The following is a 26242-nucleotide window of genomic DNA, read 5'->3' on the forward strand; positions in this document are numbered from 1 at the left end:
GTGGTATACAACTTTGATATGTCCCATTATTCATGACTTTCAAGGTGATATCTGCCAGTTTTCTTCACTCTAAAGTTGCTATTTTCCTTATGTAATCAAGTATTTGTGGGGCAGTGCTGTGAAATCATGTACATACATACTCCATCTTCATCCAATTTTCAATTTATTTATGTCAGTATAGATTAATGCTTATCTGTTCAATGAATTATCTTTTGTTACTGTGATTTTTTTTTTAATTTTCATGCTCAAATTATTCCAGATTTAGTCAGTGGAATCCCTTTCAAGCCCACTTCTGTAACATTTTGACATATCACGGTTATTCTTTGAGCACCTCCTTATTTTCTGGAATAGAGGTGTTCCAGGTGTTCCATCTTCTTCTTTCTTTGCTTCAGTCTTGGAATCAGCCATTTATTTTTATTTTTATTTATCAGCCCTGTTCATTTTTACTGGAGAGTAGTATTTACAAGCTGAAGCTAAGGTCTAGGTGTTAGGTGTGCCTGTTGTTATCGATGTTACCAATTGTCCCTTTGAGTGGACAGAGCTAGGTAATTGGTGCTCACACCAGTACCTCTAATTGCAGTCCAGCACAGCATAGTTCATTCTTGATTTCTCCCTTTTTGTATTTGTAATTCCTTTTTTAAAAAATTTTTAAAAAAAGATTTATTTTTTTGAGAGAGAGAATGCAAGTGAAAGGAGGGGCAGAGGAAGAGGGAGAGAGAATCTCAAGCAGACTTCCCTCTGAACATGGAGCCCAACATGGAGCTTGATCCTACAACTGTACCTGAGTGGAAACCAAGAGTAGGATGCCCACCTGACTGAGCCACCCAGGCACCCCTGTAGTTCTTTTACTTAACATGGGAAATACTTCTTTGATCTGCTCTCCTACATGTAATCAGCCTCCTTGCCATTGATGTCGGCTCTCTCATGTGGCTGCCCACCTTACCTGGCTATGCTGAGACACCCTCTGCTGGGCCCTTCACCACACTTCCAGCACTCTAGGTGGGGCTACCTATCCTTTAGCTCCCCACTCACTATGCAGGTAAATTCTGTACCCCTCTTGGTTTTTGTATCCCTTTGCTGGGCTACCTCTCCACTCTGACATGGAAGCCCTTGGTCACTTGGCCAGTCTCTCTGTGGGGATCCCCTTCTCACCTTGAGTTGGCTCTGACTTCCAATGGCAGGCCATCCCTGCATGTGGCCAGCCTCCTAACCAGGCCTGGACTGCCTCCATTAGGATGCTCTCCTCAGCCCCCTTGGGCTCTGACTTTCTGGGCCAGGCTACCACACATGTGGTCACCCTCCTCACCCAGCTCTCTTGCCAGGCCTTCCTTTTGTGTGGATACCCTTTCCACCCTACTCAGGCTTAGTCTCAGCCATATTAGGCAACCCCTATGTGGATGCCCTCTCCCTCCTTTCAGGCTCTTCACCCTGCTCTGCATCACTGTAGCCCCTCAACCTCATGGGTAGCCTGCCATTTTCTGTTCCACTTGATAACTTTCGGACTAAATTGTGCAGGGAAGGGAAATAGGATGCTAAAAATGTTTTAATAAAATTACTGGTTTTTACAAATGCTTTTTTTTTTAAAGATTTTATTTATTTATTCATGAGAAACACAGACAAAGAGGAGAGAGAGAGAGAGGCAGAGACACAGGCAGAGGGAGAAGCAGGCTCCATGCGGGGAGCCCGACATGGGACTTGATCCCAGGTCTCCAGGATCAGGCCCTGGGCTGAAGGCGGCACTAAACCACTGAGCCACCCGGGCTGCCCTACAAATGCTTTTCTATATAGCATGTGACTTTTGTCCTTTATTCTGCTAATGTGGTTAATTATACTGATTTTTAATTAATTAAGTTAATTAACTGATTTAATTAAACTGCTTGTTTTGTTTTTTTCCCTAAAGAAAAAAAAGTACTTAAAAAAATTTTTTTTTTCTAAAGATGAGGAAATACTTCTTAAAAAATTCTTTTATTTAAATTCAATGTAGTTAACATACAGTGTATTACTAGTTTCAGGGGTAGAATTTAGTGGTTTATCAGTTTCATATAACACCCTGTTCTCTTTGCATCCAGTGCCCTCCTTAATGCCTGTCACCCATTTACCCCATCCCCCCACCCACCTCTCCTCTAGCAATCCTCACCTTGTTTCCTAAAGTTAAGAATTGCTTATGATTTGTCTCCCTGTTTTTATCTTATTTTTCCTTCCCTTCCTCTATGTTCATCTGTTTTTTTCCCTTAAAATACACATATGAGTGAAATAACATGGTATTTGTCTTTCTCTGACTGACTTATTTCACTTAGTATGATACCCTCTAGTTTCATCCACATCGCTGCAAATGGCAAGATTTTATTCTTTTTGATAGCTGAGTAATATTCGTGTGTGTGTGTAAACCACATCTTCTTTATCCATATAATGATTGATTTTTGAATATTACAGCAATCTTGAATTCCTGGAATAGACCCGACTTAGTTGTGATATATTATCCTTTTTATATGTTGCTGGATTTGGGTTTCTGATGCTTTATTTGGGCTTATTGCATCTATGTTCAAGAGTGAAATTAATCATCCTCCTTATCCTTTTCCTTCTCTTCCTCCTCTACTACTTCCTCTTCTTCCTACTCCTCTGCTTCTCCGTCCTTAGGTTTAGGTATAAACATTGTGTTTGTTTCTTGAAATGAGCTGAGAGATACTCTCTTTCTATTTTCTGAAAGATTTTTTATAAGATTGAAGTTATTTCCTCCTGAAATATTTGGTAGAATTTTCTGGCAAAGCCATCTGCATCTGGAAGACTTTTTTGTGAGAAAGTTTAAAATTATAGATTTGCTTTCTTTCAGATACTCTATTTATTGAATCAGTTTTGGTAGATTGTATTTTTCTCTTCTTTTTTTTTCTTGAGAGAGAGAGAGAGGGTACCCACATGAAATGGGGGTGGGGGGAGAAGGAGGGAAAATCCCAAGCAGGCTTCATGCCCAGTGCAGAGCCAGATGGGAGGCTTGATCCCACAACCTTGAGATCATGACCTGAGTGGAAATAAAAAATTGGATGTTTAACCGACTGAGCCACCAAGACGCCTCAGTAGATTGTATTTTTCTAAGAAAAATCTGTTCCCTCTAAATTTTAAAAATCCATTTTCATGAAGTGTAATATTCTCTTACACTTTATATATAAGAGATCATTTTAAATGTAGGACTTCTGTGGAGTGCCTGACTGGCTCTGTCATTAGAGCTTGTGACTCTTGGTCTCATGGTTGTGAGTTCAAGCCCCACTTAGAATCTTTTTTTTTTTTTTCATTATTAACATTGGTTATCTATACCTTTTCTCTTTTATTCTTATTCAGTTTAAGAATTTATTTATTTTGTCTTTTCAAAGAATCAACTTTTGGCTTTGTAGATTCCCTCTATTGTAAGTTTATTTTTTATTTATTAGTTGTCTATATTTTTATTTAATATTTATTCATTTTTATATTTTATACCTCCTGGTTTTTTTAGTCGAATTAGGTTTTGTTTAGCTATTGTAAGTAGATGTTTAGCTTGTGGTTTTTCAACCTTTCTTCTTGTATATTTACAGCTATAAATTTCTCTGGGTAACTGTGGCTTTAGCTGCATTGCCCATGTTTTAATGTCTAGTATCTTTATCATTATTCAGATTAAAACATGTATAATTTCTATTATGATTTCTTTTGTGATCTATAAGTTATTTAGAAATGTTTCTTAATTTTCATACATTTGGGAGATTTTCTTATTTGTTCATTAATTCTCTCTTTTTCTTTGTCTTTTTCTCTTTTTTCCTTCCTTCCCTCCTTCCCTCCTTTCTTCCTTTCCTCCTTCCTTTCTACCCTCCCTCATTCCCTCCTTCCTTCCTTCTTTTCTCCACACCCAATGTGGGGCTACAACTCACTACTCTGAGATCAAGAGATGCAAGCTCTGCTGACTGAGCCGGCCAGGTGCCCCTCTAGGTGTCCAGTTTAATAGAATTACCTTGTAGGGGATCCCTGGGTGGCTCAGCAGTTTAGTGCCTGCCTTCAGCTCAGGACATGATCCTGGAGTCCTGGGATCGAGTCCCACATCAGGCTCCCTGCATGGAGCCTGCTTCTTCCTCTGACTGTGTCTTTGCCCCCCCGCCCCCCATGAATAAATAAATAAATAAATAAATAAATAAATAAATAAATAAATAAATAAATAAAATCTTTAAAAAAATGCCTGTATTCAGAGAACAGCTCTCTTTATGATTTCATTTAAAAAACATGTATAGCAAAATAAATAAATAAATAAATAAAATAAAAAATAAAAATAAAAAACATGTATAGCAGTTTGGTTTGTGGCCTAGCATATGTTTAATTCTAGTAAATATTGTGATTTAAAATAATGTGTGTAACATGCAGTAGTTGAGCATAGTATTTATGTAATACTATTTATCAAGTTTGCTGCTTTCATCATTTAAATCTTTTATAACCCTATTAATCTTTTTTGGGGGGCTTGTTTTATCAGATACTAAGACAAGTTAAAATTTCCTGCTATGACTATAGATGTCTTTTTCTCCTTTTAGTTCTGTCAATTTTTGTTTTATATATATATTAGAAACATTTCCTCTTTTTTTGGTTTTATTTTGAGGCTTATTATTTGTATATAAAACTAGAATTATTAAATCTTCCTGATGAACCCTTTTATCATTGTGAAGGATTGTTCTTCATCTCTAGTAATTTTTTTTTAAGATTTTATTTATTTATTCATGAGAGACACAGGCAGAGGGAGAAGCAGGCTCCATGCGGGGAGCCCGACTTGGGCCTCAATCCTGGGTCTCCAGGATCAGGCCCTGGGCTGAAGGCAGCGCTAAACCGCTGAGCCACCCGGGCTGCCCTCTAGTAATGTTTTTGCCCTAAAGTCTGCTTGACTTGGTCAGACATACTATAGCTACACCTGTCTTTTGGTTAGTATTTGCATTTTTATCTTTTTCATGCTTTCAATATTTCTGTACATGTTTTAGATGCATTTCTTACTAAAATATTTATTTGGCTTTTGCTTTATGTAGCATCACACTTTTGATCTTTTGAGTATTGTGGGTCTGTTTATTTTTAATGTAATTACTAGTTTTATTTAGGTTTAAATCTATTACCGTGTGCTTTTTCCTTACATTGTCTGTTTTATGTTCCTTTTTCTCTAATGTCTTTTGGGTTAAAATTTTTTTCAAAGATTTATTTTATTTGAGAGAGAGCATGAGAAGGAGGGGCAGAGAGAGTCTTACACAGACTCCACGCTGAGTGTGGAATCTTATGTAGAGCTCAGTCTCAAGACCTGAGATCATGACCTGAGCTGAAACCAAGAGTCCAGTGCTTAACCGCTTAACTGACTGCACCACCCAAGTGCCCCCTTTTGGGTTAATTTTTAAAAATTCGTATTTCTCCTCTGATAGCTTACTATTTTTATGTTGTCTTACTATTATTTTAGTAGTCCCTCTAAAGATTACATGAATCATTGAATGATTACATGAATCATTGAATTAAAGTTTAGTATTAGTTGGTACTTTTACTTCTTCCTAGATAATGAGAGAACCTTAGAAGACTTGAACTCCATTTATCCTTCTTATATGCCATTTTTGTGGCTCTATTTTTTTTTTTTTTGTAATAAGATAACAGCCTTACATTTTATCTGGGATTTTCCCCTCAGCCTTAAGAATAATCTTTAGTTTTTCCTCTAGTGTGGATCTGCTACGGACAAATTCTCATTTTCAGTTGGTTGAAATTTTTCTTTCTTTGCTTTTCCCTCCCTCCCTCCCTTACTTCCTTTTCAAGATTTTATTTATTTATTCATGAGAGAGAGAGTGAGAGAGGCAGAGACATAGGCAGAGGGAGAAGCAGGCTCCCTTTGGGGAACTGGATGCGGGACTTGATCCCAGCACCCCAGGATCACGACCTGAGCCAAAGGCAGACGGTCAACCATTGAACCACCCTGGTGCCTCTATTTCTTTATTCTTGAGGAGGATTTCGTGGAGTATAGAATTTTAAGTTGTCTTTTTTTTTTGTACTGTTTAAAATGTATTCCATTGTCTTCTGCCTTCCATTGTTTCTTTTGAGAAATAATCTCTCAATAATTTCTGAATTTTTCTCTTTGTTTTTGGTTTTCAGCAGTTTATCATTAAGTACCTAAAATCTACCTAGGGTAGATTTTGAGATGTTTGTGTTTGTATGTATACATGCACATGCATGGCACACTCGCATGTACTGGGCTTCTTGAATCTGATTTAACGCTTCTTTATCAGGAACTCAGCAGATGAGTGTCTGCTTTTGGGATCAGGGCTCTCTCTCTCTCTCTTTCTCTCTCTCTCTCATGAATAAATAAAATCTTTTTAAAAAATAATGCCTCTTGATCAACTGTGGACATTTTTTAGCCATTATTTGTTGTCATAATTGCTTTTACTCTTTGCTTTTGTAACTCCACTTACAGATGTGTTAGGCCTATTTCCTATATATGCTGATTCTTACCCTCTCTTCTCTGTTTTTTACATTTTGTCTTTCTGTGCTTTATTTTGGATATATGATTCTGACCTTTCTGTCCGCCATTTTTTTCAACTGTGTCTAACCTCCTATTAAATGTAGATATTGAATACTTATTTTCACTTTATTATTATTATTTTTTAAAATTTTTATTTATTTATGATAGTCACAGAGAGAGAGAGAGAGAGAGAGAGGCAGAGACATAGGCAGAGGGAGAAGCAGGCTCCATGCACCGGGAGCCCGATGTGGGATTCGATTCCGGGTCTCCAGGATCGCGCCCTGGGCCAAAGGCAGGCGCCAAACCGCTGTGCCACCCAGGGATCCCCTCACTTTATTATTTTTTTATTTCCCAGATCTCCATTTGATTCTTTCATTATAGCTTCCAATTTTCTCTGAAATTTTGTAATCTTGTTTTTCAGTTTCATGAAAATAGTAAGCAGATTTACTTTAAAGTTACCGTAACCCCAATATCTGAATTTTTCTTGCATCTCTATTGTCTATTATTTTTGCTGGTTTTCATTTATTTATTGCCAAGTATACTTGAATGTTTGATATGTTATAATTTTGTGCCAGATGGCATTTGCTAAATTGTTTAGAGTAATAATTTAGAGGTCCAGGACAATGGTATCTTGCTCTACAGAAGACATATTTGTTTGCACCAAGTTTATCTACAAGCTAGTGATCCAGAATTACCTCAGTCCAATTTAAGGTTTGAGAATATTCTCAAAGCTGAACTGTAATCCCTTCAAGAGTTCTTTCCTTTTTTTTTTTTTAAGAGATGGAGGGGTGGCCGAGGGAAAGAGAAAATCTGAAGCAGGTGCGAGGCTCAGCTGAGCCACTCAGGTGCCCCCAAAGGCTGTTTACTTCTAACAACCTTATTCTTATGTTCTAGCCCTTTGGGTTTCCAACTCAAGTAGAGTTCTATAGGGCAACTCTGTATAGACTCTGGACTACAGAGTCTACTGTAGTCTACTACAGTAGTAGTAGTCTGTAGTCTACTACAGTCTGTATCTTCCTAGACCTGTGAGGCTGTGTCACCTATCCCAAATGACTTCAGAGGAAAAGTGTCCCCAGATGTTGGCCTCATTTTTCTGGGCTTCCATCTTCCCCCAATATATGGGCTGGAAAATTTTTACTATCTGGTTATCCCTCTGTGCCTAAAAGCTTATGTCTTTAATATTTTGTCTAGATTTTTCTAATAGTTTTTACTGGAAGGATCAATTTGTGTTATCTCATTTGTCATTATCAAAAGCAGAAAGTCTTGGGACGTCTGGGTGGCTCAGCAGTTGAGCGCCTGCCTTCGGCTCAGGGCATGATCCTGGAGTTCTGGGCTCGAGTCCCACATTGGGCTCCTACATGGAGCCCGCTTCTCCTCCCTCTGCCTATGTTTCTGCCTTTCTCTGTGTCTCTTTAAATAAATGAATCTAAATTTATTTATCTAAATAAATAAAATCTTTAAAAAAAAAAAACAGAAAGTCTCCATCCTTGGTTAAAGTTTTTAAAACTCTTTGGGACTCCTGTGTGGCTCTTTTGGTTAAGCGCCCAACTCTTGGTTTTGACTCAGGTCATGATCTCAGGGTCGTGAGATTGGGCCCCACATTGGGCTCCATGCTCAGTGAGGAGTCTTTTAGGGGTCCTGTCCTGTTGCCTCTCCCTCCTTCTTTCTAAAATAATAAATAAATCTTAAAAACATTTTAAAACTCTTTTTATTATAGAGACTTTTGAGCATACACAAAAAATAGGCTAATTGTCAGCATTTTTTGGATAAATGAAATAGGATAGAATAAAATAGAATGAAAAAAAATAGGCTAATATAATGAACACTCTATACCCATTACCCAGTTAAAATAACCACTAACCCTTGGCCATTTCTGCTCTATCTATATTCCTCTCCACTTTTCTTCATCTTATGTTGTTTTGAGGCAAATTACAGATGTCACATCAATTCATCTATATGTTAGTACATAGCCCTAAAAGATAAGGAATGATTTTTATTATATATTTATTTATTTGTTTATTTATTTATTTATTTAAAGAGTTTATATACTTATTCATGAGAGAGACAGAGAGAGAGGCAGAGACAGGCAGAGGGAGAAGCAAGCTCCCTGTGAGGAGCCTGATAAGGAATGATTTTTTAAAAACATAACTGCAAAACTATTAGAACATCTAAATAATAACTTTTAAATTTGTTTTATTTCATTTTAAATTTTATTATTTTAATTTTTTAAAAGATTTTATTTATTCATTTATGAAAGACACATAGAGAGAGAGGCAGAGACACAGGCAGAGGGAGAAGCAGCCTCCATGCATGGAGCCTAATGTGGGACCTGATCCTGGGACTCCAGGATCACGCCCTGAACCAAAGGCAGATGCTCAACCTCTGAGCCACCCAGGCATCCCTATTTTTAATTTTCATCTTATTTAAATTCAATTAATGTATAATGTATCATTAGTTTCAGTTGTTGAATTTATTATTATTATTATTTTTTAAAGATGTATTTATTTATTCATTCAGAGAGAGCGAGAGAGAGGCAGAGACACAGGCAGAGGGAGAAGCAGGCTCCACGCAGGGAGCCCTACATGGGACTTGATCCGGGTCTCCAGGATCACACCCCAGGCTGCAGGCGGCGCCAAACCGCTGTGCCACTGGGGCTGCCCTGTTGAATTTATTTTTAAAATTTTATATCCAGTATAGCTAACATACAGTGTTACATTAGTTTCAGGTGTGAAATACGGTGATTCAACAATTCTACACATTATTCATTGCCCATCATGTTAAGGAACTCTTAATCCCCATCACCTATTTCACCTGTCCCCCACTCACCTCCCCTCCGATAACCATCAGTTCTCTAGATGAGCAGTTAAGAGTCCGTTTTTCTTTTCTTTTTTTTTCTTTGTTCATTTGTTTTGTTTCTTAAATTCCACATGAGTGAAATAATATGGTATTTGTCTTTTTCTGACTTATTTCACTAAGTGTTATACTCTCTAGTCCCATCCATATTATTGTAAATGGCAAGATTTCATTCCTATTTATGGCTGAGTAATATTACATTATATATGTCTATATTGTATATCTGTATCACAGTTTCTTTGTTCATCTATCAATGGACACTCGGCTGCTTCCATATTTTGGCTCTTGTGAATAATGCTGCTATAAACATAGAGGCGCATATATCTTTTCAAATTAGAGTTTTCATATTCTTTTGGGTAAATAGTGGAATTACTGGACCATATGGTAGTTCTGTTTTTAATTTTGTGAGGAATCTCCATTTTGGCTTCCACAGTGGTTGCACTAGTTTGCATTCTTGCTTACAGTATGTGAGGGTTCCCTTCTCGCTGCATTCTCGCCAACATTTGTTGTTTCTTGTGTTTTTTTATTTTAGCCACATTTTACCTCATTGTGGTTTTAACAATAATTTCTCATTATAAAGAAATCTACTCAGTGTTGAAATTGCTTTGCTAATTCCTAGCGTAATTCAGTAATGAGCCAACAAAGTTAGTTTGTTCTGTATCTCTGATTCATTTGTGAAGGAATGTTTTGACTTGATCAGTAACCACTCATAAACACTTACTTTCGTGTCCTAAGCTCCTCTTCATCTACGTGAAGCCTACTCATTCTGTAGTGACTAAATTCAAGTCTCACTTCCTCCATGGAGCCTGCCCTGGCCACTCCTCTGACTGCCTTAGCATTTATTATCTCTTCTACTCTGGTGGCATTTGGCCATATTATGTTATATAGTGTAATTTATGACTGTAAATTGTGATTGGATAGGGACATGTGTATTGTATGTTTTGCATGCCAAATTGAGTCTGCCATCTTTTGGGGCACGTAGCATCTGTTTACCTCAGCAATTTTGTGAGGGCCAAAGGAGGTAATATAGTAACTTTTCTTATACATATATAGCTAAATTGTAAGGAATTACCATTGTTTTTGTTGTTGTTAGTATAACCACTTTATTAATTCTGGGCTACATTCTCTGTGAGGGCAGAGACCTGTGTTTCCAGAGTCTATCATAATGCCTCATAGTAGGCTTCCAATAAGAATTTGTTGATTTAATATATTATCTTAAGGAATTTAGTCTTTCTCATGTTTGTCTATCAAATGATATAGGATAAAGTTAATGACCTACAGGAAGAAATTACACTTTACCAAAATTTTATTTTCTTTTTTCCTCCCTCACAAATCTGATAGGTTTATCTCAACATGTAGTTACCAACTATAAGCAAGTAATTCAACTCTTGGAGGAGGGAATAGCAAACAGGTAACAGGTTTAATTGTTGCTGTCCTTCTTTCAGTTTCCTTCTTCTTTCCTGTATGCTCATCTCCCTTTGGAGTATATGATTATACTTCTCACAGTAGCTTCCATCTTTACAATCAAGAGGCCTTTCTCAGAATAGTAATGTACCCAGGATAAGGGGCAGTGGCTAAGATTTTGTGCATTTCTCATTAGTAGTGAAGCTGGAGTTTGTTCTTGATATGGTAATATTAGGCAGTAAGCCCAGAGTTTTCTCTGTGTTTTGCCTTATAATATACAACTTTTGCTATTTTAACCAAAAAAAAAAAAAAGATTCTTGCCTGCATTGTCCTCTCTGTAAGCATGATAGAAATAAGATTCAATATAGTTTTAAGTGTTTCAGAAAACCATTTTTCTTCTAGTTTTGCATACTTGTAAAGGCCACTCAAAAAAGACTGTTTTGAATCTGCTATGAATAAGCACTGTAGACTCTTCTATAAGCTATTGTAAATTGTGATAATATTCCATATTGTTAGTTACTAAGAAATACCCAGACTGTTATTAGTATATGCCTGAAAGAATAGCCTTTCTATCTGGAAAAAATGCTGGGATGTAGTCTTTTTACCCTATTAGTGGCTAGTCTAAATTAATTGACCATGAAGGAGGAACTTTAAATTTAACTTTCTGCTCCTTGGGTTTCATGGAACTATCCTGGTCTTCAGGGTACCCTGGGTTCCTTGATCTTTAAGTGTCAGGCTTCACTTTTTTTATCCTTGAATCATGAGACCTGCCTTTGGAGTTTGACTCTTCAATTCTCCAGCTCCTCTGAGAACAGAAGGCAATGAGATGGTCTTAAACTGAAATATGATTGACTTAGATTTAGATAAAGGGAAGACTCTTCTGACTTTAAGGGTTAATATTGCAATGACTTTCTAAAGAAGGTTATGAATTTTACTGGCTCAAGTATGACATTGACATAATTCAAGATCTCATTTCAAATTCTTTTCTGACACTATAAGATTAATATTTAGTGTTTAATAACATTTTACTTTCTCTTTGACACTTCTCCAGCAAGCTCTCTACCTCCATTTGCCCTACTTAAATGGGTCTATTTTAGGGATATTCTTCCAGGTTGATGGCGCTCTTGTATTCCCTTTCAACTCTGATTTTTGCTTCTCTTGCTTAAAAAATGTTCTAATGTGGTTTACTATGAAGCTACACTCCCTTTTATTCTGAGATATCAGTACCTAGAATGCTGCTTTTGCCATTTTTGGACCACTCTCCTAACTAAACTGAATTAAATATGGATGTTTTAGGATTCTCACCTGTGAACCTTGGCACTAACATTTCTTGTGTTCACCATGGATTCTTAAGGATTCACCATGCATAAATTATATTTATCCTAATTGTTTTCCTTTATGTACACAGAATCACAGCAGCTACTCATATTCATGAGGCCAGCAGCAGATCCCATGCCATCTTCACTATCTACTATACACAGGTTGGTTACCCCTTTATTTGCTTAGATTTCTAACTTTTCTAGTCCCTTTTGACTGCTTTCTTGTTGTCTTATTTCTTTTCCTTTCTTCATACCTTTCCATTTACAGGTCCTCTCCTGTGACCTAATATATAAGGAAGACCTACATACAGTCTACTAAGCTCTACACCAGAAAGAGTAGAGGCAGTTTAATAAAGACTAATCAAAATATCTTCAACTTATATTTTAGTTTTAACATTTCAAAGTACTTTTATATCTGTGTGATTAGTATGAGCATTTAAAACAAGAAGTAGGATTGAAATGAAAATAAACATTATAATGAAAAAGTGGTTTTACTTCTGTTATGATGGAGTGAGGAGGTCAACAAATCCTATCTCCCAAAAGCAACTATAAACTTGAACAAAACTGTCAAAATCAAAACAACCATTTCTCTGCTCTAAAAATAGACCAGAGACATATAGTAAACCAAGATATTTATTCAAGAAAACTACTTAATTACAGGTAAGAATAGTACAAATCTGTGGTGTATTGCCTTGGGCTAGTCCCATCCCTGCCTGTCTCTGTCAGTGAAGTAGTTCAATCAGGGAAAGGAAGATGGTGAAAACCATTAATTTTATTACTACCTCTGCTGGAAGAATTCACTTGATTTGGACCATTGTCAGAATGGTGCTCTTGGTGGCAAGCTAACAAGGAAACTAATGACTCCATTAGCCTGGGATTGTGGGTCTCTTTCAGGCAAGAAAAGAACTGACAGATTATTTGGGGATTTAATAGGGAGTTCTGGAAAATGATGCAGCCATAGTGGGCTTAATTAGGATCCTTACATACCTTGTATTGAACAGAACTTAAACCTAAAACTGAACTTTTATTACATTCCCAAGCCCACACGTAGATCCATCAACAGAGAATAGAGATCTTATTGGCTCGAGGTGTTTGATTATAACTTCTGACCAGTCTTTTGCTGAACACTCAGCTCTGCAGAGGGCAGCCCCAGAAGGCCAAGCTTAGAATTAAAAATGACTAAAGGGAAAAAAATGAAGAGACCTCTTTGAATATAGTATTGCTAGGAAGGCAGATTTTCGAGATTTTTAGGCCAGAGAAACCAAACAACAACCACTACTCAAGAGGAAAAAATTCAGAATTCAGAGTTGGTACAATATATTATCTAAAATGTCTAATATTCGACCAAAAATCATTAGACATGCATAAGGCAATAAGAAAATATGACCCATGGTCGTGGAGGGGAAAAAAAAAACAGTAGAAATTGATTCTCAGTTTTCCAGATGTTTGATTTAGCATATAAAGACTTCAAAGCAACTAATGTAAGTATGTTCAAGGAGTTGAAGGAAACCATGTTTAATGAATTAAAGGAAAATATGATGCCAGTGACTCTAGGGAATTTTTATAAAATCATAAACATTGTTTTATAAAATGGGGGTCCTGGAATTGATTTTTGCAATAATGAAACAAAAAAAAATAGTGGGACTTGAGCAGATATGAGGATGGCAGAAGAATTAGCTAATGTGAACATAGATAAATGGAAATCATCCAGTTTCAAGAAGAATGAATAAAAAAAAAAAAAGATTAAAGAAAAATGTACAGAGCCTCACAGACCTGTTGGACCACAGCAAATGTGTTAGTATAAGTGTAATGGGGATCCCAGAAAGAGAAGAGAAAATAGGCATAAGAAAAATTTGAAAAATAGTGGCCAAAAAATTCCAAAAGTTAAAAATCATTAGTGTACAGATACAAGTATTTTAAGAACTCCAAGTAAAATAAACATAAAAAGATCCATACTTAGATACTTCATGGTAAAATTGTTGAAAAATATAAAGAAAATCTTGAATATAGCTAGAGAAAGCGGACTTATGATGTACAAGAGAACAATTACATGATTAATGACCAATTTTTCATCAAACATTGGACCCCAGAAGACAGAGTGTTGAAAGGAAATAAATAAACCAAGAATTCTATATGCATAAAAATTAACTTTCAAAGTGAAGATAAAATAAGAACAGTCCCCAGATAAAAAAGAAAAAAAAAAGAATTAATCGCTAGCAAGCCTATCTTACGAGAAAACCAAATGAAATTTTTCAGGCTGAGAGAAAGCAATATCAGTAACTTAAGTCTACAGGAAGGAGTGAAAAGTTCTGAGAATAGGAAATATGTAGGTTAATATAAAAAGCTACATAAATACATTCTTATGTTTTATCCCAATTTTATTAAAAATAAGATCGCATAAAAGAATAATTATAGTGCTATATTACATACATCACATATATATACATTGTTACACATATGGCACTAATAGCACAAAGGAATGAAGAGGAAAAGAAGATGTATTGGAGTAAAGTTTCTATGTTTATAGGAATTATGTTAGTATTATTTTGAGATTGATCATGATGAGTTGTGATGCATATTGTAATCTGTAGAGCAACCACTAAGAAAGTAACTCAAAAATATAATTCAAAAATTAGAAATGGTACACTAAAAATAACACAGAAAAGACAGTGAAGGAAGAACAGTGGTGCAAAAAAATACACGAAACATATGGAAAATAAATAGAAAAACAGGTACAATTCTGAATGCATTAATAATTACATTAAGTTGCATGAATGGATAAAAGCAAAACTCAGCTCTACACTGTCTCCAAGAAATGGTCCTTAGATTCAAAGATACATTGCACTGTTGGGGATTTACCCCAAAGATACAAATGCAATGAAACGCCGGGACACCTGCACCCCGATGTTTCTAGCAGCAATGGCCACTATAGCCAAACTGTGGAAGGAGCCTCGGTGTCCAACGAAAGATGAATGGATAAAGAAGATGTGGTTTATGTATACAATGGAATATTACTCAGCTATTAGAAATGACAAATACCCACCATTTGCTTCAACGTGGATGGAACTGGAGGGTATTATGCTGAGTGAAGTAAGTCAGTCGGAGAAGGACAAACATTATATGTTCTCATTCATTTGGGGAATATAAATAATAGTGAAAGGGAAAATAAGGGAAGGGAGAAGAAATGTGTGGGAAATATCAGAAAGGGAGACAGAACGTAAAGACTGCTAACTCTGGGAAACGAACTAGGGGTGGTAGAAGGGGAGGAGGGCGGGGGGTGGGAGTGAATGGGTGACGGGCACTGGGTGTTATTCTGTATGTTAGTAAATTGAACACCAATAAAAAAAAAAAGTAAAAAAAAAAAAGATACAAGTATATTGAAAGTTAAGGGATAGAAAAATATATACCATATATATAGTAACCATAAGAATTAGAGTATTATCTTAATGTCAGACAAAAAATAATTTTTAAGACAAATATGTACTATAGACAAAGAGGGACATTTCATAATGATAAAGAATCCATACATCAAAAAGATCTAACAGTTATAAACGTATGTGCTCCCAACAGCAGAGGTCCAAACGTATGTGCTCCCAACAGCAGAGGTCCAAAATGTAAGAAGGAAAATAACAGAACTTAAAGGAGAAATAATCAAGTCAGTTATAATAAAGATTTCAGTATTTTGCTTTCAGTAGTTGGTAGAACAACTAGGCAGAAATTAGCAAGGAAATAGAAGAATATAGAACATTATCAGCCAGTATGAACTGACATTTGAAGAACTCTTAACATCTACAGAATACATTTTTTAAGTGCACATAGACCCTTCTCCAGGGTAAACCATATACCATGTAAAGCTAAAGTATGCAATTAATAAGGTAAGTAAGTTACGGGGATATAAAGTACTATTTGATGACTAGAGTTAACAATGCTGTATTGTATATTTGAAAGTTGCTGGAAGAGTAGATCTTAAAGTTACCACAAAGGCAAAAAATTTGTAATTGTGTGAAGTGGTGGATGTTAACTTATTGTGGTAATCCTTTGGCTATATATATGTGTGTGTGTGTGTATATATATATATAACTTAATGATTTTAATCATTAATATATATTTATATATAACTTAATGATTTTATATATATAAAATCATTAAGTTATAGATCTTAAACTTACAATGGTATTTGTCAGTTACATCTCAAAACTGGAAAAAATAAATGATGGCACATTCAAATTTAAAGTTATCTACCTTAAAAAAAAAAAGACACCTCAATTAATTTCATTATGTAGGACTTTAGTTGGATTCTGATTCAAAGAAACTTAAACTGAGTAGGAAACAGTGACTAGATATTTGATGCTGTAAGGAATTGTTGATAATGTCCTAGGAATACTGATTGTGATTGTGTTTTTAAGGGTCTTTGTCCTTCAGAGATGCATATTGTAATATTTACAGATGAAATTTTAGTGATGAATTGGCTTTAAAATAATGTGGGTAGGTGAAGTAAGTGGGGGTATAAGCAAAGTGAGACTGGCTACAAGTTATTATTGTTGAAGCTAGGTGACAGGTACCTGAGGATTCATTATACTATTTTTTCTACTGTTATGTATGTTTGGAATTTCTCCTAATACAGTTATTTTTGGGGTAAAAATAAAAGGCTAATCAAGACAGTGTGACATTAATGTTAAGATAGACAAATAGATCCATGGAACAGTAGGGAGTCCAAAATAAACCCCTATATATACTGGCAACCGATTTTTCACAAACTTGCAAAGGTAATCAGTGCAGATTGTGTAATCTTTCCAACAAATAGTGATAGGACAAGTGGATATCCGTATGTTAAAACAAAAAACACCACCACCACCACCCCCGCCACAAACAAAACAACTTTGATCCATTCCTTGCACTTTATCTAAAAGTTAACTCCAACTAGATCATAGATATAAATGTAAAGTCTGAAACTATTAAACTTGGAGATAACTTTGGGGAACCTTTGTGGTATTGAACTAGGCAAAGGTTTTTTTTTTTTTTTTTTTTTTTTTTTTTTTTTTTTTTTTAACGTGGCACAAAAGCATAAATTGAACAAGAACAAACTGAAATTTGCAGTTGGTCAAAATTTAAAACTTTTCTTTGAAAGACATTATGAAGAGAATAAAAAGAAAAAGATAGGAAAATTTATTTGTAAAACCTATCTGATAAAGGATTTGTATCCATGATAATATATAGACCTCTAATATATAGGTCTTACTCAGAAGTAAGAAAGCAACTCAAAGCAGTGGGAAAAAATTTTAAACCAACACTTAACTAAAGAAAATACACAGATGGTAATTAAGCACTTGAAAAAATGCAAACATTATTAATCATTAAGAGACTGTAAGTTAAAATCAAATAAGATACCACTATCCACCTTTTAAAATAGCTAAAATTTGGGCAGCCCAGGTGGTTCAATGGTTTAGCACCACCTTCAGCCCAGGGCCTGATCCTGGTGACCCGGGATTGAGTCCCACGTCAGGTTCCCTGCATGAAGCCTGCTTCTCCCTCTGCCCGTGTCTCTGCCTCTCTCTCTCTCTCTCTCTCTCTCTGTGTGTGTGTGTGTCTCTCATGAATTAAAAATAAATAAAATCTTTAAAAAAATAAAATAGCTAAAATTCAAAAGAGTGATTATGCTAAGTCATGGCCTTATATGTAGAAGCTGGAGTTCTCATCCACTATATTACCAGTTGGAATGTAAAGTGAGTGGTACATCCATGGAAAAGAATTTAACAGTTTAAACATGTATCTACCATATAATCCAATTCTATGTCTAGCTATTTTTCCCAAGAGAAAAGAAATGGTATGTCCATACAAAGACTGGTACTCAAATATTCATAGCAACTTTATTTGTAATTGCTCAAAGCCAGAAACAACTCAAATGACCATGAGGAGGTGAATGAATAAATAAACCCAGTATATTCGTATGATGGAATACTATTCATCAATAAAAAAGAGCAAACTCTTGATATATGCCTCAACATGGATGAATCTCAAAATAATTATGCACAGTGAAAGAAGCCAGACATTGTATGATTCCATTTGTATAAAATATTCTGAGAAGGCAAATTTTATATAGAAAGTTGAGTGGTTGCCTGGGCATAGGATGGGAATAGATTGATTACATACTGACTTGGGAAAATTTGGGGGGTTATTGGAAATGTTTTAAAACTGGATTTTGGTGATTAACATATGGATATCCACTTGTCCTATCACTATTTGTTGGAAAGATTACACAATCTGCACTGATTACCTTTGCAAGTTTGTGAAAAATCGGTTGCCAGTACATATAGGGGTTTATTTAAACATTAAAATAAAATAACAAAACCCCACCCTTAATGTTTTTTTAAAAAAAAGGCAAGGTAGTTTTGCTCTTGAGGGCTGGATGCCCCTGAATAGAAAACATAGAGTGCTTGCCCTTGCAAGTTAATAGGCTATGACTCCAGTTAAGGATAGACAAACCCAGTCAGGGGCCTGCTGTGGATCTCTACAGATGAGAGTCAGCCCCTAGAAGGGGAGTTGAGCATTTGCCTGCTAAATGGTACTAAAATTTCTGGTACCTCTGAAAATTGTACTCATAAGACTTTGTGGGGAATTGCCCACTTAACTCTGTGGAAGTCTTGCTCATATTTTTGATGAAGTAAGACCCCAGGTCTTACTGATTATCAGACTTTGGGAGCTTATTTAATTCAGAGCACATTCAAATACAGATTTCTTGCATGATTTGGCTAAAAATCCAGAATACCAGCTTGTTTAGGAGGATGTCTAAAGGGAAAAAATCATGCTGTTCAAATGACAAGCTTTAAATGTGTTTTCTACCTTAGGCAGTCCTGGAGAACAACCTCCCATCTGAAATTGCTAGCAAGATCAACCTTGTGGACCTAGCAGGCAGGTAATTAGGATTTCAAAGCCAAGGGAAATTAATCCCTTGACAATGACCTTGTTCTTGCCCATTTTACAGGGAATAAACTTGTTCCATCCTTTTTCACATTTCAGTCAGCCTGAGAAAATTATTAAAGAAACAAATTTTTGAATGCTATGTTAAGAAATTATAATTCTCAGGGGCTGAAAAAATCTTCAGTGTCAGGGGTTCTAAATCTTAGCTTCCTATTAAAATTACCTGGGCCTTTAAAAATTCTCAGTGCCTTGGTTTCACCTCTGATCAAATAAGTCACTTTATAGTGATGTCAGAGATAGTGCAGGCATCGCTTTTTGAAGCTGCCCAGGTAATTCCAGTGTATAGTCAAGATCAAAAACCACTGCTCTAAGTGGAAGTAACTGGGTTAGTACACTTTTTTTTTCCCTCTGTCTTAATATTGATTTTATGCAGCCCTACGCAATACTGGGGGGAAAAGAGGGGAAGAAAGTTTTGAAAAATACTGTGGCATGGAGGACAAGATATGATCTTCTAAGTATTAGAAGAAAGCATGAATTATAGTCACATGTATATTCAGAAAGAAAGTCTTGGGGATAATGTTGCAAAAAAAGTGTGAGGTGAGATAAAGCAAATTTTCTTATTTTAAAACTGCTAAATTATTAATATGGTACGTCATTCCCTTAAAATTAAGTGTTGTTTCTGTCAGCTGCAACTCTGGCATTTTGAGGGGAAAAATGCAATACTGTCTGGGAGAAACTATTATCAGGCATTTGGAAGTGTGACTTTTCAATATTTCCCATTGACTTAAAAAAGGAATTCAAGACATCGACAGATACCATAAGGCCATAAATAGATGAAATTAATGAATTATTTGATTTCTATTGCCTGAGAAGTGGAGGAATGCCAGTTCATTACAAGATGATAATACTTTTTTCTGGCACTAAATTCTAAAAAGAATTTATCTTGTGGGCTTTTTACATAATGTACCACATAATGAATAGTGTCTTTCAACAGCATTATAAGGACAAGGTCTTCTTCTTTCTTTTATTTTTGTTTTCATTGATTTTTTTTAGTGAAAGAGCAGATCCCAGTTACTGTAAGGACCGGATTACCGAAGGAGCCAATATCAACAAGTCTCTTGTGACTCTGGGAATTGTTATCTCCACCTTAGGTATTTTGCTTATGGACTGGATCATCAGAGTGGGAGGGAGACTTTGGAAAATAATTTTATGAAATAGGGTAGACATTTACAAGGTTCTTTTTTATAAAGTTACCTCTGATGAGGACATGAAAATTGATACTTGTCTGCAGTTGAGGACACTGTGATCATTATCCCATCCCATCTCATTTCAAGAAGGGAGACTGAAAAATCATGTGGCTCACATAGTCTGTCTTGAGTCCAAAATCAAAGTCAGGATTCAAACTGGCATCCTATCATGCAGAGAAGGATTACAAAGTGTGATATTTACATTTATGTTCCCCAACCATTGTTTTAATGCATGTGTTTCATAATTCCTTTCTTCTTACACTTTTATTATTTTGTTGTCTTTAAAGCCCAGAATTCTCAAGCATTCAGCAGCTGCCAAAGCCTCAACAGTGCAGCCAGTGATGGTGACAGTGGGATCCCTAGCTCTCCTTCAGGGACCAGCAGTGGAGCAGGGCCTTCCCGGAGGCAGTCTTACATCCCATACCGGGACTCCGTGTTGACCTGGCTGCTGAAGGACAGTCTTGGAGGCAACTCCAAAACAATCATGGTTGCCAGTGAGTGGGAGGCTGGAGCAGGTTCTGTGTTAGGACTGGTATTCTACCTCAGAGAAAGGGCCATGGCCACCCATTTCATTAAGGGTGTCATAATACAGCATGGACAATAGCAATAAAGGCAAGTGGTTACAGGCTGGGTCGGAAGGGCTGGCATGGTTTTTAACTTTCTCCTTCTACCTCAGCTGTGTCTCCTGCACACACTAGCTACAGTGAGACCATGAGCACACTAAGATATGCATCCAATGCCAAACACATCATCAACAAGCCACGGGTAAATGAGGTGAGACTTTCACTTGGAGTCTTGGTCTGGTATTGTTTACACTAAGTTCTTTTATTCTTTCATTGATCTCTTTCTCTTCACCCTCACCCCTACTTGCATGACTTCTCCAAATGAAAATAGAGTGAAATTCTTTCTTTTGGTGTCATACCCTTCTCTCATATCTCTACTGACTTCATTCGTTGCCTTTTTGAATAATTTATTTTAGATATTTCTCTGAGAACATCCCTTTTAAGATCGGTGGTATACCACTGCCACCCTAAGGAAGATTATTTAAAAGTCTCTGTGTTCTCGGCTTTTGTTTTGAATTTATATTGACGTATGCTTGTATTTTATTTCTCTTCTGTGCAAACTGCAACAACTTCTCTGTTTTGGGCTGCAAGAAGCATATAAGGAATTTATTAGTTTAAAAAAAAGAATTTATTAGTTTTGAAAAGTTGAGTAATAAGAAAATTTTAAAAATTCCTTATCTGCTTTGCAATGAAAAGTTTCAGGGCAGGGATCGCAAACTGGTGGCCAGCCTATATAGCCTGTCTGTGGACTGTTTTAAAATTAAAAGGCAGTGTATTTAGGTAGGTATAAATTTAGTTTTATTACAGGAAGATCGGCATCTACTACCTACACTTGCACTGGCACTTGCGTTACCTGTCAACCTCCTGCTCAAGTGCAGCAATTCTCATACTTAAGTGTATATCAGAATCACCACTTGGAGGGTTGATTAAACCACAGCTGAGCCCCAGCCCTCAAGAGTTTCTGATTTGGTAGGTATTGAGAGGGTGGGAGAGCAGAATTTGCATTTCTAACAAGTTTTTAAGTGAAGTTGATGTGATTCTGGGACCTTACTTTGAGAAGACTGCCTCAAGTTACTCCAAAGTGGTAAACCACTTTTTCCAAACTAATTCTCTATAGCATCTTAGAGCTGGTTGAAGCCTAGTATCAGTCTTTGTGAAACCAAGTTCTTTATGTTTCAGGATGCAAATGTAAAATTGATCAGAGAACTCAGGGAGGAGATTAGAAGACTAAAAGCCATGCTGCTGAACTTCGAACTGGTATTCAGGCAATCAGAACTTTTCTGTACCCCAAACCTCCTTTTCTTCTGCATAGAATCTGAGTCCTGCTGCATTCTGTGTTTTTGATTAAGTGACACTTGTGGAACAGAGGCAGGAGCAAAGACAGGACATGGATTATTCTGATTATCGGAGTAGTTTCAGATGGGGTGGGCATCCTCACTATATTTTCTTTGTTGTCCTAAAGATATTTGCTTAAGTGGCCCTTATTTTGTGTGTAGGTGGATTCAAGGAATGGGGTCCTCCAGAAAAATTTGAGTTTTCCTTCTTTGTACCAGTGTGAACCCCAATATTTAAGCTTCTAATTGTTTCTGATTTAAATCATAGTCTTTTTTATCTGCTCCTCTCTTCCTTAATAAGAGTAAGGATGAGACCCACAAAGCACATATTTCTTTTTGTGCAGAGAAACTTCAGTCCACTGAATGAGGAAAAGGATGAGAATCTGAAAGAACTGGTTCTCCAAAATGAATTGAAGGTGGGTATATTGGGTGGACACAGTTAAGCTTTACATCACCCTGATAGTAGGTCTCATCTCCTTCCATTATTCCTTTTTTTTTGTTTGTTTTTTGTTTTTAGATTTTATTTATTCATGAAAGATACAGAGAGAGAGGCATAGACACAGGCATAGAGAGAAGCAGGCTCCTCACAGGAGGCCCAGTGGGGACTCGATCCCCGGACCAGGATCATGCCCTGAGCCAAAGGCAAACACTTAACCACTGAGCCACCCAGGTGTCCTTCCATTCATTATTCCTGAGTCAGGGCTGTTTCCTTGTCAGGGCACAGGTTCTGTTTAGTCTAGAGATAGTTTTTGTCTTCATTGAGCTTTGAGTGGGGAATGAGTTTGCCCTAGGGGCTGGTGACTGGCTTTCTTTGTTTTGTTCTCTTAGGGGTTCATGATAACTCCCTCTGGATAGGGAGTGTAGCCTAGAAAATAAAAATTGTTTTCCAGTCAGTAAATCAATTGACTGACATGTATTCATTGAGCACTAAATAGGTGCTCAGCGTGATGCTTCAAAAGATACAAAGAAGTTCCTTCTTTCAGATGGCTTGCAGTTGAGTTGGAAACACATTTAGGGAATGGTTAAATGTAGTGAACTATATGAGTTATATGAAGAGAGCTTTTTTTTTGAACTCGGCCATAGTAACTTCTTGCAAGATACATCCACGAAGGGAAGGGAGAAATCATTATGGCTTAGAATTTTCAGTGCAGGTATCACAGTGCTGAAGCTGGAGGATAGAGAACTTGAACTAGACCTTGAAAGATCAGTAGAGTGTGTTAGATAGGAAGAAAAGGGTAAGACATTTTGGGTGAGGGTGGGATAATATCAGCAGAGCCATGGAACTGGAAGGATAAACTGGTGTGGGAGGCCATGTGGAAGCACACAGTATAAGGAAGACTGAGCTGACTAGAATACATGCTCATGGTAGAGTTTAGTGAAGGTAAGGTTAGGGCCAGTTTAGAAGGTTTGAACTTGACATTCACAATATTACTCATGGCTTCTTGAACCAGATTGGTGACATAATAAAGGCATATATTGGGAAATTAATATGAAAGTTGTGGGTAGGATGAATTGAAGGGAAGGAAGATTGGAAACAGAGAGATAACCAGGAGAGAGAGTAATTTTGTGACCCCATGAGGGTAAGGATAGACATTTGGGGAGGTTAGATTAAATGATGATTCCTGGAGACATTTATAAGGAAGAAATGTCAAGCATTATTGTGTGACAGGTTAGATTTAGATATGACAACCGCATATCCCAATTCCCAGTATTCTGTTTCATCATCTGTATACATTATAAAGTATCCTGGCTATGTCAATATTTTGTTACCCAAACTAAACTTTAAAACTACATCACACATCCAGACATTTCTCAAAAATTCTGTATTTAAATATATGTTCTAATTTTTGGTTCAGAATATATCACACCTATATACATAAAAGATAAGGTACAGAGTCAAAATCATTCACGCTCATTAGCAGTTTTATATATTTTGGCAGACCTTGTCTTGAATCTGCCACTTGCTGGCCTGATGACCTTAGGCAGCATAGGAGTATGTGATGAAAACCAGCCAGAAGGGGAAGTGTGTTCAGTGGTACCTCCAGGTAGCTGAGCCAGGCAGGCTAAACTGTAAGCCAGAGTGCCTTGCTGCTCACCTTTGCTAGGTCCTAATCCATGGGTACCCTGTAGTCTTATTCTTTGCAGACTTCAATTCAATGATTATAACATTAAAAGTAACATTTCTGGGGTAAAACACTTGTGCCTGAACTTGGCATACTTAGTTTTTTCTCAAGTATCCATTTTCTGAGAAATGGACCCAGGTCCTTTTCTTGGGCTTCCTCAGTTCTTCCATTCCCAGAATAACTTCCCTGCCTAGGAAATTTCCACCAAAAGAAGAAAAAAACCACCTTGCATTCAACACTGTTTATTCACGTTCCCCAGGTGGCCTTAGCTTAAGGCCTCTAACTTGCTATATTATATTATATATGATATTAATATATATATATATATTTTTAGAGAGGGAAGTGGATAGAGACAGAGGGAGAGGGAGAGAGGTTTTTTTTTTTTTAAGATTTTATTTATTCATGAGAGACACACAGAGAAAGAGGCAGAGACACAGGCAGAGGGAGAAGCAAGCTCCATGCAGGGAGCCCTATGTGGAACTCCATCCTAGGACTGTGGGATCACACCCCAAGCCAAAGGCAGATGTTCAACCACTGAGCCACCCAGGCGTCCCAGAGATTCTTAAGCAGGCTCCACACCTAGTGCAGAGCCCAATGTGGAACCCAGTCTTACAACCCTGAGATCATGACTTGAGATGAAATCAAGTCAGATGCTTAACCCACTGAGCCACCCAGGTGCCCCTACATATCGTTTTTTTTAAAGGATTTTATTTATTTATTCATGAGAGATACAGACCCCTACATATTTTTAAAACTCTGTTCCTGATATATAGTAAGCCTCAGTATTTTATTGTTGTTACTACATGTTCCTTCAGACCAGTTTCTTACAGTCTTTGTTTTATCTGAGGAGATTCCTCTTGGTGCTTTGTATATCTTTGAACCCCATACAAGCTTATATTAGGATTTGAGGTTCTGCACCTTGGGAAAGAAGTGTTGGCTCATAAAAGGATCCTTAGTATGTATCATATGGAAAAGGAATAGGGAAAGGGAAATTATAAACATAGACATATGACTAACACATCAATTAATGAAAATAACATATATGGCATTTTTTTTCAAGTTACAAAAACAATACATGCTTGTTGCAGAAAACTTTAAAAATAACACTGAGGGAGTTGCTATTTATAAAAGTAACACTTGCTTATTGAAGAGATGTTAGAAAACACAACTCACAGAGGAGGCTCAAGGGCCTCTGTGGAGCTTTGAATAATAACAGTGAGGAAAGGCAGGAAGGAATGCCATGAGCTATCAGGCCAGGATGACTTCTGACCTTAATTTTGCTCTACCTGCGGGGTGTCTGAAACCGCTTCCTCTATCTCTGTAGATAGACCATCTGACTAAAGACTGGACCCAGAAGTGGAATGAGTGGAAGGCCCTTGTGGAGAATTACAGAGTGGACATCAACAGGAGGAGGGCTGGGGTAGTCATTGACTCCAGCCTGCCACACCTAATGGCCTTGGAGGACGATGTACTTAGCACAGGTGTCGTGCTCTATCACCTCAAGGTGAGCAGGCTGGTGCATTCCCTCTTTTCCTGAGCCACTGGCCCCAGAGGTCACTGAGGGAGAAGCCAAGGACAGTGACCAGGCATCTGTGAATTGAGCCAGATGTCACAGAACTGCCTTCAGGTTTGCCTTCAGGAAACTGGGCTAGCCAGCCAATCGTGATTCATTTGCTTTTGTGTGATTAGAGTAGAAGACGAAATCAGAACAATTATTTGTTTTTCTGTGGCTGCTACTGTTGCTCTTATATAACTTACTTTTGTTCTCTGTGATTTAATCTCATTTTAAAGTAAGACTAATACTTCTTATATTCCTTTTCTGGCTTTCTAAAGCACAGGAGTGCAGGCATGGAGGTGAAATCCTAACCTTGAAATACCACGGACATTCCCGAGCTCTGTACATTCAGGCTGCTCACAGATGGCTTTCAAAAGCTAAAGAGGGGATCAAAGATCTGAAAGTTTCCTTCTAATACCTTCCCATTCTTCAAGTCTCAAGT

General features: G+C 36.9%; 1 protein-coding gene across 3 annotated transcripts in view; it reads left to right on the forward strand.

Moving 5' to 3' along the window:
- Positions 1-26242, forward strand: part of STARD9 (StAR related lipid transfer domain containing 9) — a 136571-nt gene that overhangs the window by 64423 nt on the left and 45906 nt on the right. For all 3 annotated transcript variants that reach the window (XM_077880796.1, XM_077880797.1, XM_077880795.1), the window contains exons 8-16: positions 10679-10748; positions 12150-12222; positions 18906-18973; positions 20032-20129; positions 20513-20719; positions 20902-20999; positions 21968-22045; positions 22467-22538; positions 25570-25749. In XM_077880796.1, the coding sequence (XP_077736922.1) occupies positions 10679-10748; positions 12150-12222; positions 18906-18973; positions 20032-20129; positions 20513-20719; positions 20902-20999; positions 21968-22045; positions 22467-22538; positions 25570-25749 (944 nt within the window). The remainder of the gene's footprint in view (positions 1-10678; positions 10749-12149; positions 12223-18905; positions 18974-20031; positions 20130-20512; positions 20720-20901; positions 21000-21967; positions 22046-22466; positions 22539-25569; positions 25750-26242) is intronic.

The sequence above is a fragment of the Canis aureus genome, chromosome 32 (assembly GCF_053574225.1).
Source record: "Canis aureus isolate CA01 chromosome 32, VMU_Caureus_v.1.0, whole genome shotgun sequence".
Taxonomy (NCBI): Eukaryota; Metazoa; Chordata; class Mammalia; order Carnivora; family Canidae; genus Canis; species Canis aureus.